The sequence below is a fragment of the Nuphar pumila genome, chromosome 6 (assembly GCF_984573655.1).
Source record: "Nuphar pumila chromosome 6, dmNupPumi1.hap1.1, whole genome shotgun sequence".
NCBI lineage: Eukaryota > Viridiplantae > Streptophyta > Magnoliopsida > Nymphaeales > Nymphaeaceae > Nuphar > Nuphar pumila.
The window spans coordinates 88,303,016-88,319,370 of record NC_143254.1 but is presented as its reverse complement, the minus strand read 5'-3'; the positions used below and the strand labels follow the sequence as shown (position 1 = coordinate 88,319,370).

The window sequence follows — 16,355 nt, the reverse complement described above, 5'->3', positions numbered from 1 at the left end:
TTTCTCCCTCATGCCATTGCATCAAACGATCCACACGCTGAGAGAGAGAGAGAGAGGACATTGGCACTCTTCTTTCACTCCTTTAAAGAATTAAGCTTCTTGCAAACGAATAGAAATACCAAAAAAATCCACTATAGATCAGACTTCATGAGTCAACATCCTTAAGCTGCTTCTCTCCGTTTTCAACTTCATGGTTAGCATTGTTAACATCCCCCTTTTCTTTTAAAATCTTGCCTGCGTTTGAATCCTCAAACACAGGTTGGTTCTCACTAGACTCTGAGCTTGGAAGGCATGGCTGCTCAAGGGATGACACTCTTAGTCCCTCCAGCTTCACCGTTTGCGAGTGTTTATCTCCAACATCCTGAGGTGTATGTTCCGCATCAGGACTTCCAAATGACATGTTATTTGATAAACTAACTGACTTGGATGTCTCCTGCATAGCTTGACTAGGAGGTGTGCTCAACATCGATGGAGTGCTTAACATAGAATGCTGACTTACAGACGCCACCCTCACTGGACCACCTAACTTCTGCACACTGGGAAGAGTACCAGAATAAACAGGAAGTGATGAAGTTAGACCGGTCCGGATATAGTGTACATTGGAAGGCCTCGGAGCAATCGTGTTCAAGCCCGAACCAGGGAGCATTGTTTTGGCAAGAGGAACCCCACAAGGCCTTATATAGACGGCATTCCTAGACTGAGCAGCTTTGAGCAAAGAAGCAGCAGTTGAGGCCGGAGCTATTCGAGCCCCAGCAGCCACTGCAGCTGCCTGTACTAAACGATTGGGAGTAGGGCCACTAGAAGCTTTGGATGGAGCTGAAGACTTTTTGGGGGTTGGCTTAACTTTGGCAGCCTGAGATGGTGCTGATCTTTGAGCTTGTGGAGATGGCTGCAATGCCTGTTGTGTAGCTTCTGACTTGACTCCTGGTTCTGATTGTTGGGCTGAGACTGGCGTTACTGCAGCAGGAGTTGCTGATGGACCAGAAGAATTGGAAGGCATGCCTATAAAAAAACACAACCCTGTGTCAATTGAAATTACATCGCGAAGCTGGGTCTGCTGCTGGGAGTTAAAGTGCATATCATACAACTTACAGCATTTCCACATGTTGCAAAATAAAGATCATTTTGTTAACGAACCACTGTACGCTAATATGTTCAAACATGTCTTAATTACCCAGCAATAGCATAAAACAGTTAGATGTTCGGACACAACTAGAAAATGGAGGACATAAGAAAAGCCTTTCTGCTTTCCCAATACAGACATCACAAATATTCAACTTTCCCAATACAAACAAATTTTCTCACAAAGTGATCCCAAGGATAAAACAGTAACACATTCAGACAATAGCTTGAGCACAAGGAAACTGGAAAATGGAGGACATAAGAAAAGCCTGTCTGCTTTGCCAATACAAACAGATCACAAATATTCAAATTTCAAAATACAAAAAAAAATTAAACTCATGTAAAGTGATCCCAACGATATGGGAGGAAGTTTTTATTCAAACAAAATGCTTCAATCAAAATGAGGCACCCTGCCAAGTTTCAACCTGATGTTTTCCCCATGATGTTTGGTGCTTGAAATTCATTAAAATGCATTCTTGCCATAAATTTTGTATGCAGATATATAAAATGATTAAACCAGTCATTTTCAAGAAAAAAATGCTAAACCAAGAAATTTAGTATGCAAGCATAAGCACATATTTTTATTTACACACATGAACACATAAAAGCAGAAAAGAGGCACGGGTTAGGCAGAAAGTGATGACATGTAGACATTTGCTTTGATCATTTACAAAATTGTTCACATTATAGTCATAAAATAACTACAAGGATGCATCTTATTATTATCAAAGTGCATGACAGCAATTCATAAACCACGTTCCCTCCAAAATCCTTATTGTCAAGGTGCATGATAGAGCGATTAGTAAACCACATTCCCTCCAAAATCCTCCTTTTTAGTCCCTTGCTACTTTTGCCTCTCACCACAAACTACTGTATACTGCATGAGTTTAGAACCATGCCAGTATTGCTGGCCAAGTTGGAAGCAAAGTGCAAAGTTTCCAGATGAATCTTGTCTTTGTCCATCTGAATCTCAATCCCAAGGATTGCAAATGTTCCCATTTCACCAGTGTATATTATGCATAAAGTCATACCTCAGGCTTATATTACTTTGTTTATATATTTTAGTGCATCATATCATTATCTATGCTATTTGGAGTTATTTACATTTTTATGTATCAACTACTTATCATTTCAATAAACAAAATTCGCTTCAAACAGTTTCTTCAATTTCCACAGGTTTGTTTGTCCAATGAGCTTAACCATTCTACTACAGGCTAAGACCTGGGTAGGAGAGGGGGTGGCGTGGGGAAGGGAGACACACACACACACACACACACACACCAACTAAACCCTTCATCCCCTCAAACAGCAGTCCCTGTCAAACTCAAGTAATGAAACTTCCTTGCACTTTGTCCTTAGTTGTCGAAAGCAGCACATAGGCGCCGTCAAGGCGGGCTAGGCGCAAGACCACCACCTAAACTTATGGGTCTAGGTGGTAGGGCCTTGATTTTTCACCTAGGCTGCCTATACGACGCCTAGGATGTCCCCGGGTAGGCCACAGGGGCATGGTTGTTATTTTTTAAAAATATTTTTTGTTTCTTTCCTTTTTTTCTTTTTCTTCTTCCTCTTGCTCCAAAAGCTGTCTTTTTTGTTCTCTCATTTTCTTCTTCTTTTTCTTTTTTACCTTTTTTTTTCTTCTTCCTTCTCCTTTCACCACTTCGTCTTCTCTTTTTCTTCCTCTTCTTCTTCCTTTTCCCCCTTTTTTCCTTTTTTTCTTCTTGTTTTTTTCTTTTTTCTTCTTCTTCCTCCTCTCGCCCCTCCACTCTCTTCTTTTTTTTCTTCCTTTTTCTCTCTTTTTTTCCTTCTTTTTTATTTTTGTTGTTTGCATGTGTTTTGAAAACACGCACATATATAAATTTGTTTTTCAGTTATATATATATATATATATATATATATATATATATATGAGAACGAAGTTCATCCTGACCCCTTTTTCTTAATGTTCCGGACCGCCAAGTTTTTCACTTCATTTTTTTGATGTAATACCTCTTCACCCCATCTAAGTGTTGTAATGGGCTTTGCACTAAGATCCCCTATGTACAAGGAGATACTGGACCCCTCTATACACGTTTTCTTTTGCTATAAGAAGTTTATGCTTTCTTGGGTTCTTGTATTTTTACTCTCTCTTCCTCTCTACCTTCTTGCTCTCTTCATGTCATTGTGTATGCGCGTACTTGCATACATCTGTTATGCATTTAAGAGGCCAGCCTCCGGGGTTGGGAAGCACCGGAGCCCGATATGAGGGTCTTTGCTTTCAAGCCCGTGACAAAATGGTATCAGAACCTTGTCGAAATTGAGAAAGAGACTCGACAACCAATGTTGAGCGATCGGACGACAGTTGTTGATCATGGCTTTGAAGACGACCAAACTGCCTTGCAAGGAAACTCACCTTCAAACAGGTTCCTCCTAGAGAAGAGTTCATGGTAGATGACACTGTGGCAACTTTGGTGCACAATGTTGCCAAAGTTGAAGGATACCATGACCAACGTGGAGGAGCTGGTTCACGTTGCAAATAACGTTTTTTTGACACTTGATCACAAGATCAAGTTTGTTGTGGAAGGAGTGGAAGACTCCGTGGACAGTCTTACCACCAAATTTGAAAATTTGCTAGAAAGGTTCAACACTATGACCGAGGTCTACAAAAACAATGACCAACTAGAGCGACGGTTGAGGACTATCTCAGCTGGAGGAGGTGTGAAAATTAGGGATAGGTAGCATATCAAGTTGCCTGAACTTGCGAAGTACAAAGTTATCACAATTTGAAGGAGCTTGAAACCTTTATTTACTTGATGAATCGGTACTTTGATGTTGCATGAGTCGAGGAGGATGCAAAAAGATTGAGCATTGCAACGATGCACCTTGCAGATGACACGATGTTGTTGTGAATATGTCGCTTAGGTGATGTTGGGCGTGGTCCCGTTGCGATCGATTCGTGGGATGATCTGTGCAACCACTTCTTGCCAAAGAATGAGGAGAATTGCATGTAACAAGTTGATGGCACTAGGGCAAATTGGGTCAATTCATGACTACGTTAAGGCTTTCACCTCGTTAATATTGGACATCGAGAACATGACTGACCAAGATCGTAAGTATCACTTTATGTATGAACTACAAGGGTAGGCTGCTACAAAGTTGAATCAACAAGATCCTCCAGATCTTGCTTTAGCGCTAACTAGGGGTGCACAACGAACCGAGCTAACTCGAGCTTAGCTCAGGCTCGGCTTGTTTGAGCTCGGCTCGAGCTTGTTTGAGAAGATAAATGAGCTAAGTTTAAACATCAGATTAGGCTTGGCCTAGATAAACGAGTCGAGCTTGATCAAGGCACTAAGCTTGAAAAGCTTAGTTAGGCTCGATCTAGTATTGTGTACGTGATACGAAAAACGATTTTTGCCTTAATGAGCAAGGCTATTGCTTTTTGTCAAAAGGTAATTAATGTTGTTCGGCTTCTGTGTACTTGATATACTTTTTGCTTTGTCCTTTGTATCAGAAAAGGAGGCTTATCCTACGAGGCCTTGTATCCGTTTTGTACGGGTTTTTATAAAAAAAAAGTGACTAATGTTGTATACTTAATATACTTTTTCTTTGTCCTTTGTATCAGAAGAGGACGGCCTACTCTAGTGGTGAGGCCTTGTACAGTTTTATAGAGGTGGGAGTTTCAAATCCCGCCCTTGAAAACTTTAAAATACTTTTCTTTTTGAAATACGATCAAACTTGGCTCAGCTAGAGCTCAAAACCGAGTTGAGCTTGGACAGTGTTGTTTAAGCTCAACTCTGAGCTCGAGCCAAGTTCGAGCTGACATATTTCTGGTTGAGCCGAGCTTGAACAGCCTAAGCTCAACTCGTGTGCACCCCTAGACGTAACACGACATTTCAAGGCAGATCCTTCAAAAATGATTATAACAACAACAAGAGATAATGTTGGCAATAGGAATCGACATGATGACCAACAAAATCGTGGTCGATTGGATGGACAAAACAACAATTGACACAAGAATAACTATAGGAGGTGAAACCGTTGTCGTCATGATTGTTATCACTATCACGGTGACCACTAGGCGAACGAATGTCCTAACAAGAATCACATTTAGGGGAATGCAGATAACTACGAGCCCAGAGTTGCAAACGCAACTAAAGCTAAAGAGGGGTGTGTCGTTGCAGAAGTGCAGACTATGGAAGCTATAAAGGTGACACTTGCCTTCAAACCACTCGTAAGAAAAGAACTTATATACTTAGAAGTCCTGAGTTTGAGACTCACTAAGGCCTTGGTAGACACGAGTCTCGCATACAACTTCGTTTTGCTTGAAGAAGTGATTGAGATTACACTGGGAAAAGGAGAGTCAAATGAAGGAGGTCAACTTTGAAGCCAAATCTATCTATGATGTTGTTTGTGATGAGCAGTCTGCACCCTGAATTGGTCTGGAAGGGTTAGGTTTTTGGTAGCCCCGATGGACGATTTCAAGGACATCCTTGGGATGAAATTCTTGTGAAGCAACAAGAAAGTGTTGATGCCTCATCTAAACACTGTCAGTTTTGAGGATGAGAAACAACCTTCCATGATTGTCGCACTGCCTGCAAATAAGCCTAGTGAGTATTTGGTGTTCACGCTCCAACTGAAGAAAGGTCTGAAGCAAGATGAAGAGACCTTCCTTGTGGCGATCTGTGAAGTGGAAGTGGGGGATGTTGATGTCCTAGGGCCTTAGTACCAGTATTGAAAGAGTTTGGTGATGTAATGTTTGCCGAATTGTCGAAGAAACTATCTCCATAACGTGAAGTAGATCATCGAACTAAGTTGGTGTCAGGTGCACAACCGCCTACGATGGCACCGTACCGTATGGCAACTACTGAGATACTGGAACTGCAAAAGCAACTTGATGGCATGCTTGAAGTCAGGATTATTCGACCATCCAGAGCTCTGTTTGGAGCGCCCGTTTTGTTTCAAGCAAAAGCACAACAGGTCAAAGTGTTTGTAAGTTGCCTACCGAGCGTTGAACAAATTAACAGTAAAGAATAAGTATTTGCTTCCTTTGATCGCAAACTTGTTTGATTAGCTTGGGAAGGCTAAGATCTTCAATGCTGAACCATTCCAACAACATCGGCGAAGTGAAGAAGTATCTGGTGCAGTGGAAAGGACTATCAGAGAGTGAAGCCACATGGGAGAAAGCATTCAGCATGAGGAAGCATCACCAACTCGTAGAGGAGTACCATGCCTGAATGACGTTGAGGATGATGCCAACTTAGGTGAGGAAGCGTGTTTCAGACCGCTAAGTTTTTTACTATGTTTTTGCTTAATGTAATACCTCTTCGCCCTCTCTAAGTGTTGTAATGGGCTTTGCCCTAAGATCCCCCGTGTACAAGGAGATACAAGACTCCTTTGTACACGTTTTCTTTTGTTATAAGAAGTTTATTCTTTCTTGCCTTCTTGCTCTCTGCCTTCCTCTCTTTATGTGATTGTGTGTGTGCGTGCTTGCGCACATCTGCTGCGCATTTGAGAGGTCAGCCTTCGATGTTGGGAAGCACCGGAGTGCATCACGAGGCCTTCGATTTCAAGCCCGTGATAGTTAAGACCATCCAAATATCAAAGTTTTAGGTGTTTTATGCTCAATTGAACCATTAGATGTGTTTATCAATACTTATTTATTGAGAAAAAAGTTTTGTTTTATTTTGATTTGATGTAAAAAAGCAAACATTTTATCATGAAATTTTAGTACGATATAAATCAATGATTTTTTTACCTCTTTAAAATACACATTTCAGCATAAAGATGCTTAATCAATTACATGTTCTCTATTCAACAACAATCATAAACACATCTAACAGTTTAGATCGAGCATAAAACATCCAAAAATTATGATTTTTGGAAGGTCCTATCAATGACCTAACGAAACAGGGGCAAGATATTGCCCTTTCTCTCTCTCTCACTCATATATATAGTAATCAGATGGTGTGCCCTAAGTTTTGGTGTATGTTCAATATTATGCAATTTCATGAATTTTGCGACATGTTATATTGAATTACACACTTCATCCATAGTTACAATCATATGTTTGTTACTAAATTTAACTATTTATTGTAATATTTTTGGTTTTCTTGATGTTTTATTTTTTTGTCAAGCCTAAGCCGACTAGTCCCACCTAGGCTCCGACTATTCCTTTTAGGGGTCTTCCGCCTAGGCTTTGACTAGCGCTTTTGACAACTACAACTTTGTCTAAGCCCACATCTCCAGATAGAGTTTTCTCATTTGCCATGGCAAAAATTAAGTCTGCCTCAAATTTCATCTCGTCTTCATAAACAGCTATATCATTAAAATAAGCTTGCAAACCCCATGTTGAACCAAATCTTCTACATCTAAAAGCACCTGATTCATCAATTGATCCATCATGAGGAAGACCGCAACTCCTAATTGAACTTGATACTTAAACTTTTTTAAGCTAAATCCAAATTCCTTTGGGTTTCTTTTATGCATTTTTCAGTTCCCAAATTCCAATATGACCAATGCATAATTTGGTCAATTGCAATAAGTGGTTGACAAGCAAATGTCAGCAGATTCTTGTGACTTTAAGTGATTTTCTCCCAACAAAGTATGGATGTATGTAAAAAAATGAGAAACAAGAGTCTATCGACGGTACCGAATGGAGACACAGATGAGATGTTGTTAGTAATTGGCATGTTGAGAGCCATTGAAACTGCTTGTCGTGTAGCCAACTGTGCATCAGAGAGTGCTGAACTGGTTGAGCTGCCAACAGCCATCAAATTTGAGTTAGCCTGTTGTCTCCTGATAGTAGCCCACCTCTGTAACAAATTGACAGACAAAATTAGCACCAGAATAAAAAAAAATTGGAGTCATTGCCAATCAGAACATGTTGACCACTAGATGCAATCACAGACATCAGGATAAGGAATGGTCCTTCAAAACATGTGAAAGGAGCAAGCAAGAAAAGTGCACATGATATAGGTGTTAAAACTACCTGAGATAGCTGTGAAGCAGTTCTATCATGCTTAAAATCTCCTTTCAGTATGTTTGCCCAGTTCCCTTCACCACATTTATGCACAGCTGCAATAAGTTCCTTGTCCTCCTCAGCAGTCCACAATTTCCTCTTTCTTCTTGCTGGCTGACCAGCTGTTACTAATCCATTACCACCCAATCCTTCCCCAGATGACACAGCAGGCAATGGTTGTTTCTGAACAGAAACTGGAACAGTGATGTTCATCCCTTGGGCAGGATGATTGTCTGGCTGGCCACCCAGCGCTTGACTAGTGTTAGGTATGTTTATTGTCAAAGGAGCTTCAACAGTTGAATTTGGAGCAACAGAGTCACCAGAAATTCCTGAAGCAAGTAAGACCTGGGAAGGCAACCCAACTTTACTGTCTCAGGTAATGAACCAGGCAAATATATGTGATGTAAATGAAACAACATACCTTGTCAAAGACAAGCAGTAAAAACAGGGTAGTTACTGGAAAGAGTAAATTGATGGAGAACATATCATCCCCATTAAAGTTCTTAAAACAAGGAAAAAAGGTATTTTCCCTACAAGTGATTTTCCATTGAGTGTCAAAGTTGTTTGCTATAAAATCATCAAGGTACAGCCACCCAGTATCAGTTGTGAATTTCATTCAATGGCAAAGATTGAAATTACAAAACACATCTAAAATGATATCAGAACTAAGCAGTAATCGGGCAACTTGTGGCAATCTTACAAGTGGTTCTCAGAAAAACCAAGCACAGACAAACTATCTGGGAACTCAATAGGTCATCAACCAGAAAACAGGCTTTCAAGCATATACAATGTATGAAAAATTGAAAAGCATTGGAAGTTAAGGTCATAATGGCATCTGAGTTGACCAATCCAAAATGTTGTCAGCATGTTGCTTCTACAAATTTCTCTGTTAGCTTCTTCTTTTTGCTTTCCCTAGTCGCCAATGTTTTTTGTGTTTGGTGTTGTGCACTATACCATAAATGAGAATTCTGCCTTAATTATTCCAAAATGAATGAAGAGCATTGTTGGCTGAGTCTGAGCCCAAATAAAGTGCAATCAGATGTTAATGTTAAAAGAAAGGAACAACATATTTATAACACTAGATTGTAATAAGCATGACTAAAAAAAATAAAAACTTTGGATGCATCAAATCGGAATCAGTCTCATGCTGTACATGTGCCGATAGACATAGAAAAGATGGAAAAAAATACCAAAGACGAGATCGTAGAATAAATAATAGTATAATGATAATTATCAGGGTTCATACAATTTTGCAACAGGCAGCTAAAGAACTAAAACTGGAGGTTCATAGACACAAGGAAAACATGAATGACAAAGAGGGGGACGAGAACCCAATCACAGCACTTATTCCTTGTTATAGCACACTTGAAACAAATGACAAAATGAGTAAGGAAAACCATCTCCCTCATACGGGATAAGATTTACCTTAACACAAGCTGCAGCTTCTGTTGAAGCTTCATTACTAACAACAGGAAAAGCTTCCACTTCAAACTCCAAATCACTATCATCATCCTATAAGAAAAATACTAGCATGGTTAGCACTTAGCAGCTAAGTCATGATGAACTATACAACACAATACTAGAAGTCAATATTTTCTTAAAACAAAGAAAAGTACACCAGCCCCAACAATAAAAAATACAGGTAATGAAACAATCAACTTGTGGACTACTCTTTCCAAAACCAGCACGACAGGCGATAGCAGCTTATGTATACAGCTTGATGCTACACATTTATGCTCCAGAAATGCTTAATGAAAACAGCATGAGTCCATCAAATAAAGAATTAAAATATGCCTTATATCAAGCGTGCTTATGGCATCAACAAATCTATAAATACAAAATTACATTTTAAAAAAATTATAACCAGCTAATTCATGAAAAATGTGAAATAACACATTATAAAAGTGAATGGTTCAGGATACACACCAGAGGTTCAACACCCTCGTCTAACTTCTCTTCTAAGAAGTGGCGGTAGGCTAAATGGCGCCATAGCATCTGATATTCCCGTGCACTTGAAATCCCAGTAGAGGTCTTCTTGACCAATGCATTCCAATCAATTTTGATACCAGGAAATTGAGCAACTTCCTGGAGAAGAGCAAGTATTGTTGTAGTGGTGTACCTATAAAATAAAGAGACAACACAAGTCATCCATGAGAGCACCCAAAAGAACAGATTCGAGATACCGTTTTCTGGATGCATATGATCTGTTTAAAAAAGTTTTGACAGGTTGGTTAGCTTTATAACAAACAAAAGCATCTCCCCTTTCCCCCAATCATTACCATCATATTTCTTGTTACATACAAGAACATATACAATACCCAATATTTGCAGTATCTTACACGAGAAAACAAGAAGTCATCAAACAGAAAGGAAAAACATAAATTTACAGAGAAAAAGGAACAGTAAACAACCTCCTCTTCTTTCATATACTTGCACTAAGCGCTTTAACAAATACACATTAGATGTCACAAATATCTAAACGAATCACAAATTTGTCCACAATTTACAGCTAATTTAATCATGAATTAGATGCATTCGTTCACAATAAAGATGCAATTGTTCACTTTATACGAGATTACCTAACACAATTGTGCAATCAAACCCATCAACTCTTCCTCCTTCGATGTCGAGCAATATAAGCAACGCCCATAAACTCCATGTCAAGTTCTCAACTAATCAAGCTGGACCATACAACCAAAATGAGGAACTTCCGCACTTTGTGTCTCGATTTAGTTTTAATGGGCTCAAGAACCGAATTTGAAACTCCAGTTGCATACTCAAATTCGAAACCGTTCTACCGTCACAAATCTATAGAATTCAAATCTTAAGTTGACACATATGAATCTAATGGAAAATCTCTAATTTCGAAATTCCGAGAAATTGCATGCGCTCAGTCATAGAGAAAAGTAGGATAAGTCAGATAACTTCCCATTGAAATACTGCAATTTCCCAACTTATCCTACTTTTGCGCGTATGTGGGTGGCCCCAAACGCTCCTATTAGTGGCATGATTTTTCCATTTCTTTTTTTTTTTTGCTCCTTCGAGTCAGATCTTGAGCCCTAGAAATCCGAACAAAGCTATACGATTTCTCCCAGTTTGGTTACCATCTCGTCCTGTTCGTCCAAACGCAGATCAAAATTTTCCGGACGGATTTGGGAGAAGGGGAAAGCAAGAAAACGTGGAGATCATGTCGAATCACGATCAATATCAAAGAATCGAGAGAACCAAACAGGAAGTAGAAAGGGTTCGGATTTGTACCTTCTCATAAGCAAAGAAACGTCTTCCTCGCTTATGGAGCCTTTCTTCTTCGCTTCCATCATCCCTCTCCCTCTAAAAAAAGTAAAAACCCTTCCTCGACTGCAACTAAAACCCTAAACCCTTAAGAAGGTCAGAGTCGAGAATGCCACCGGAAACGGGGACGAGTTCACAAACTCCATTCGATCATCTCGAGCCACGATCAGAGTCCGGATAGGGTACAAAAACTTGCGCATTTGGCACCCGATGGCCCTCCATCATGTCATGGGTCCCACAAGCCTGTCCCAAAATGAAGGGTGATCAGGTGCTTAATGCACAAATATTTGTGCAATTATATTGCACCTGATCATTTCACTCAAACGATCAGTGCCATCACGACACACTTTGAGAGTGCCTCTGCACCCGACTGCCCTCCACCTGCTTTAGGGCCCACAACTGACAGACTCTCAGCCAAATATGGAGGGCATCAGGTGCAGCAGCACACTTTAAAGTATGCCATGTAATGGCACCTGATCCTGGCTCATAAATCTCGGAGAGGAAAATCTCATAATATTTTAAAGAAACTGGTTTGTTTGGTGATATATGTGTAGAAATAATAAGTTATAACAAATATATAAAATAAAAATACAACATGAGCGTTTTCAATGTTTTTTTACAAATTTAATCAGCAAGTTGATGAAGGATCAGGTGCAATGTGATTGTACATTTTTAGTGTGATCAAGTGCATCAGCACACTAAATTAAAAGAGTTTTTAATGTAAAAATCTTGTCTTGTAATCGATTCTACTTTTGTCAAGCAGGCTTTAGAGTTTAGATATTTTGACCCAAGCCCGGCCCATTGCGGGGGTGATACTCAAAAACCCAACCACCCCTACTTGGACGGAAAGACATTGATTCACAATAGAGACCATAATGAGAGCAATGCTTTCATGGTTTTTTTTATCCGCAAGCAGGGGTTAGGCAGACCCATAGTGACAAAAGTTTTTATCCGCAATTTCTCGTTTTTCAAATATTTGCGAGAAATAAAAAAAAAAAATCATAAATCTCGCATTTTTTTTGAAAAAATCTCGACAATAAAAAACAAATTAAAAAATATAAAATTGATTTTTTATAAGAAAATATTAATAAAATTTATTAATATCGTGTTTAAATCACAATAAATAGCTGTTTAAAACGTAAATATCGCTTTGAAATTACGGTATTTATGTTTTTTTCATAAATCTCGCGATATTTTGAAAAACTTGCAAGAAAATACTGTTTTAAACATTCAGTCAATTTCTCACGATATTATCACGAGATTTTTCATAAATCTCGAGATATTTGTCACTATGGGTAGACCCCTACCAGTTATACAACTATACCATTAGGTTTTGAACATGTAACATCCAACACAAGGTGACGTGCATTATCTGCTCTTTTCAGACAAGCAGAGCCCCCCGTTGGTAATGCTTCCATTAAAGCATGTGATCTAGTTGGCATGTAAAGAAAATATTGTTAGTAGAAGTATTGCTATATATGTACTGGTATGTGGCCTCCGACTGGAGGGGACCAATATGACTTTCACATAGCAAGGATCAATCAAAAAAAAAAATTTGAAAGGCAAGCCCAGTCCTGCCTCGGAAGCCGGGTCGGACCTGACCCGAATTCAAAACTCGGTAGGGTTTTAAATCACGACCCGATATCTTCCTCTTCCTTTTCAAGCGCAGCCTCTCCCTCCGTTACGTATTCCCTTTCTCCCCCATCTCTCACTCCCTGCTTGCAGCAGCCGACACCGACGATGGAATCCAGGCACGTCGTCTCTCTGTCCCTCTCTCCATCTGTTTTCTCTCTCATCTTTCCCCCTCTGCGTGTGTCGAGGACTCGGGAGGCCGACAGGGAGCCGACGGCCACTCCCTGCTGTGATTCCCCTCTGAATCGCGGTCGACAGGGAGCCAACGAGCCTCCCTGCGACGATTCCCCCCTTTGTGCCTCTCTATGTTGCCAAGAGACCGGCGGGAGGCCGATGGCCCCCTGACGTGCCCCTTTTTCCTTTATGCCTCTCTCAGGTCGTCGAGAGGTCAACAGGGAACCAACCCCCCCCCCCTGCGGGGATCACCTCCCCCTCTGTATCGTATTCGCTGGGAGGCTAACAGGGAGCCGACAGGCCTCCCTGTGGCGATTCCCCCCTTTGTGTTGTCGAGAGATCGGCGGGAGGCCGATGGCCCCCTTTTGTGCCTCTTTTTCATTTATGCCTCTCTTAGGTCGTCGACAGGTCGGCAGAGAGCTGACCCCCCCCCCCCCCCCTGCGGTGATGCTCCCCCTCTGTATCATATTCGCTGGGACTCTGGGAGGCCGACACCCCCTTGTTGCATCACTCTCCCCTGAGTCCCCTCCCTGCTCTCTCTTTCTACGTCTTTTTGAGTTACAGAGGACGGGCATCGTCCCCGATAGAGAGTTGATGCCACCCTACATCTTTTCGAGTTGCAGTACTCTCCCTTGAGTCCCCTCCGTTACAATATGTTTTTCGACTGATTGCTCATGTGGTATCTTATTTATTTGTAGAATTTGAAATGGAAAGAGGACAATCTTCGAGCAATACGAAAAGAAAAAAAACTTGTTATCATTTTTTTCGAAGTTAGACAACTCTTCAGATGGACAAGTCGAAGAAACTCCAAATCCTACTCCAACCATTCCTTCATCACCTGAGCATATTTCATCTCTGAATCCAACTTCCGAATCTCATTTTTATATTGAAATAGATCAGGGTAAAAGAAAACGTATGTGTGATCACCCTATTAATGAAACAGATCGAATTAGACAGACTTATCTTAGGGCAAGACCTTTTCAGCCAAAACTTGCACAATACCCAAGTAGACAATGTGGTAAACAAGTGTGTCGATATCAAGAACATTAGTATGATAAGTTTCGTTGGCTAGAGTATTCTCTGACAAAAGATAAAGCATATTGTTTTTATCGCTTTCTTTTTCTTGATAATAGCCCTTCTTCGAATCTCTCAGCATTGGCAACGGTTGGGTTTAATAATTGGAAGAGGGTTAGTCAAGAAGAAAAATGTGTTTTTCTTACCTATGTTGGTTCTTCACCGTCTTCATATCATAATATATGTGTAAGAAATATAGAGATTTTGATGAGACCGGGTCATCACATTGACAAAGTGATGAATATTGTATCCCAAGAAGAACGTCAGAAAGCTCGTTTGAGAGTAAGAACCTTAATGTTAGCTCTTCAGTGGTTAGCGCTCCAAGGTTGCGCATTTAGGGGCCATGATGAATCTTTATCTTCATTGAATCGTGAAAATTTTATTGAACTGGTTGATTATTCTGAAAAAATGAATGCAAATGTTGGTAAAGTTATTTTGGCTAATGCTCAAAGAAATGCCATATACACTTCTCCAGATATCCAGAGGGAGATTTTGCACATTATAGCAAACTGAGTACAAGGTATGATTCAGAATGAAAATAGAGATGCACCGTATTGTATCCTTGTTGATGAAGCACAAGATGCATCTAAACAAGAATAAATGTGCATTGTATTGAGGTTTGTCAATGAAGAGAGAATTTTAAGAGAACAATTTTTTGCAATTAAAAGTGTTAGTGATACTACCTCGTTGAATCTGAAAAACAAATTTCTGATATTCTTAGTAGTCACAACCTTCAAATTCAGAATATGCGAGGACAAGGGTATGATGGTGCTAGTAATATGCGGGTTGCTTGGAATGGGCTCCAAGCTTTATTTATGAAGGTTTGTTTTTATTCATATTGTGTTCATTGTTTTGCACATTGTTTGCAATTAACATTGGTTTCTGCAACTAAGGATGTTCGTGACATTTGGCAATTCTTTTCTCATTTGGATAATGTTGTTAACATTATTACTTTTTTGCCTAAGCGTGTTGGTGAGTTGAAAGTTGCACATAAAAAAGAAATTATGCATTTGTTAGAAACTGGGGAACATTCGACAGAAAGTGGGGCTAATCAGTTTGGGAACTTGCATAGAGCTGGAGCTACTCGTTGGAGTTCTCATTATGAATCTGTAAAGAGCTTGATGGATATGTACGTTGCAACATATAAAGTATTTGAGTGCCTGATTGAAAATTCTCCAAGTGCTAGATCTTAGGCTGAAGTTGATGGTGCATACATTTGCATTATAAGTTTTGAATTTGTATTTGTCTTGCATTTGATGAATCGAATATTTGCAGTTACTGATATTCTATATCAGGCCCTTCAGAAGAAAAATCAAGATATCTTGACTGCTATGAGATTTGTCTACACTATAAAGACTATGCTTCAAGCTTTGAGAGAAGATGGTTGGAAAGAATTCCTTCAAGAGGTAACATCATTTTGTTTAACAAATGATATTTGCCTACCTGACTTCAGTGGTTCATATATGGTTGGTCGATCCCGTGGTCGTGAGTATCTCTTAGTTGAGCATCACTATCATTTTGATGTTTTCAATAAAGCTATAGATTTCTTGTTTGTGGAGTTAAATACTAGATTTAATGACACATCAGTCAAACTTTTTTCTCTAAGTGTAACATTGGATCCTAGAAACTCATTTGAATCCTTTAATGTAGCTGATATTTGCAAGCTTGCAAAGAAGTTCTATCCTCAAGATTTTACACCACAAGATATATTTTACTTGAAAGCAGAGTTACAACATTATCAGATTGATGTGGTTTCTGATCCTCGATTTCAAGTACCTACTCTACCTGATTTGTATCAAAAGTTGATTGCAAGTGAAAGATCAAAAAGTTGTCATGCTAACTAGATTATTTCGTCTTGTATTGACATTACCAGTTTCTACGACCACTACAGAACGAGTATTTTCAGTGATGAAGCATGTGGAGACGAAAAATCGTAACAAAATGGACAATGATTTTCTTGTTGACTGTATGACATTGCACATTGAACGAGAATACACTATGACTTTAGTTATAGATTCTCTTATAGATGAATTTTATGTTGCGGGTAACCGTCGAGGTCCATTTTAGT

The 16,355-nt window shown here is 39.7% G+C and overlaps 1 protein-coding gene across 1 annotated transcript; it reads right to left on the bottom strand.

Annotated features, from left to right (window-relative positions):
- Positions 1 to 72: 72 nt before the first annotated feature.
- Positions 73 to 11,565, bottom strand: LOC149835067 (uncharacterized). Its single transcript, XM_090011669.1, has 6 exons — positions 11,375 to 11,565; positions 10,043 to 10,235; positions 9,542 to 9,628; positions 8,087 to 8,461; positions 7,748 to 7,910; positions 73 to 1,002 (listed from the first exon to the last, which is right to left on the bottom strand). The coding sequence occupies exons 1-6, from the start codon at positions 11,434 to 11,436 to the stop codon at positions 146 to 148; spliced, it is 1,737 nt and encodes a 578-aa protein (XP_089867795.1). The 5' UTR covers positions 11,437 to 11,565; the 3' UTR covers positions 73 to 145.
- Between the last annotated feature and the right edge of the window lie 4,790 nt (positions 11,566 to 16,355).

Coding starts and splice junctions, on each gene's coding strand:
- LOC149835067 (XM_090011669.1), bottom strand. CDS start 11,436: ATGATGGAAGCGAAGAAGAAAGGCTCCATAAGCGAGGAAGACGTTTCT. Junction 10,236..11,374: donor GTTTCTTTGCTTATGAGAAG/GTACAAATCCGA, acceptor TTTATTTTATAG/GTACACCACTACAACAATAC. Junction 7,911..8,086: donor CTGCTTCACAGCTATCTCAG/GTAGTTTTAACA, acceptor AATTTGTTACAG/AGGTGGGCTACTATCAGGAG.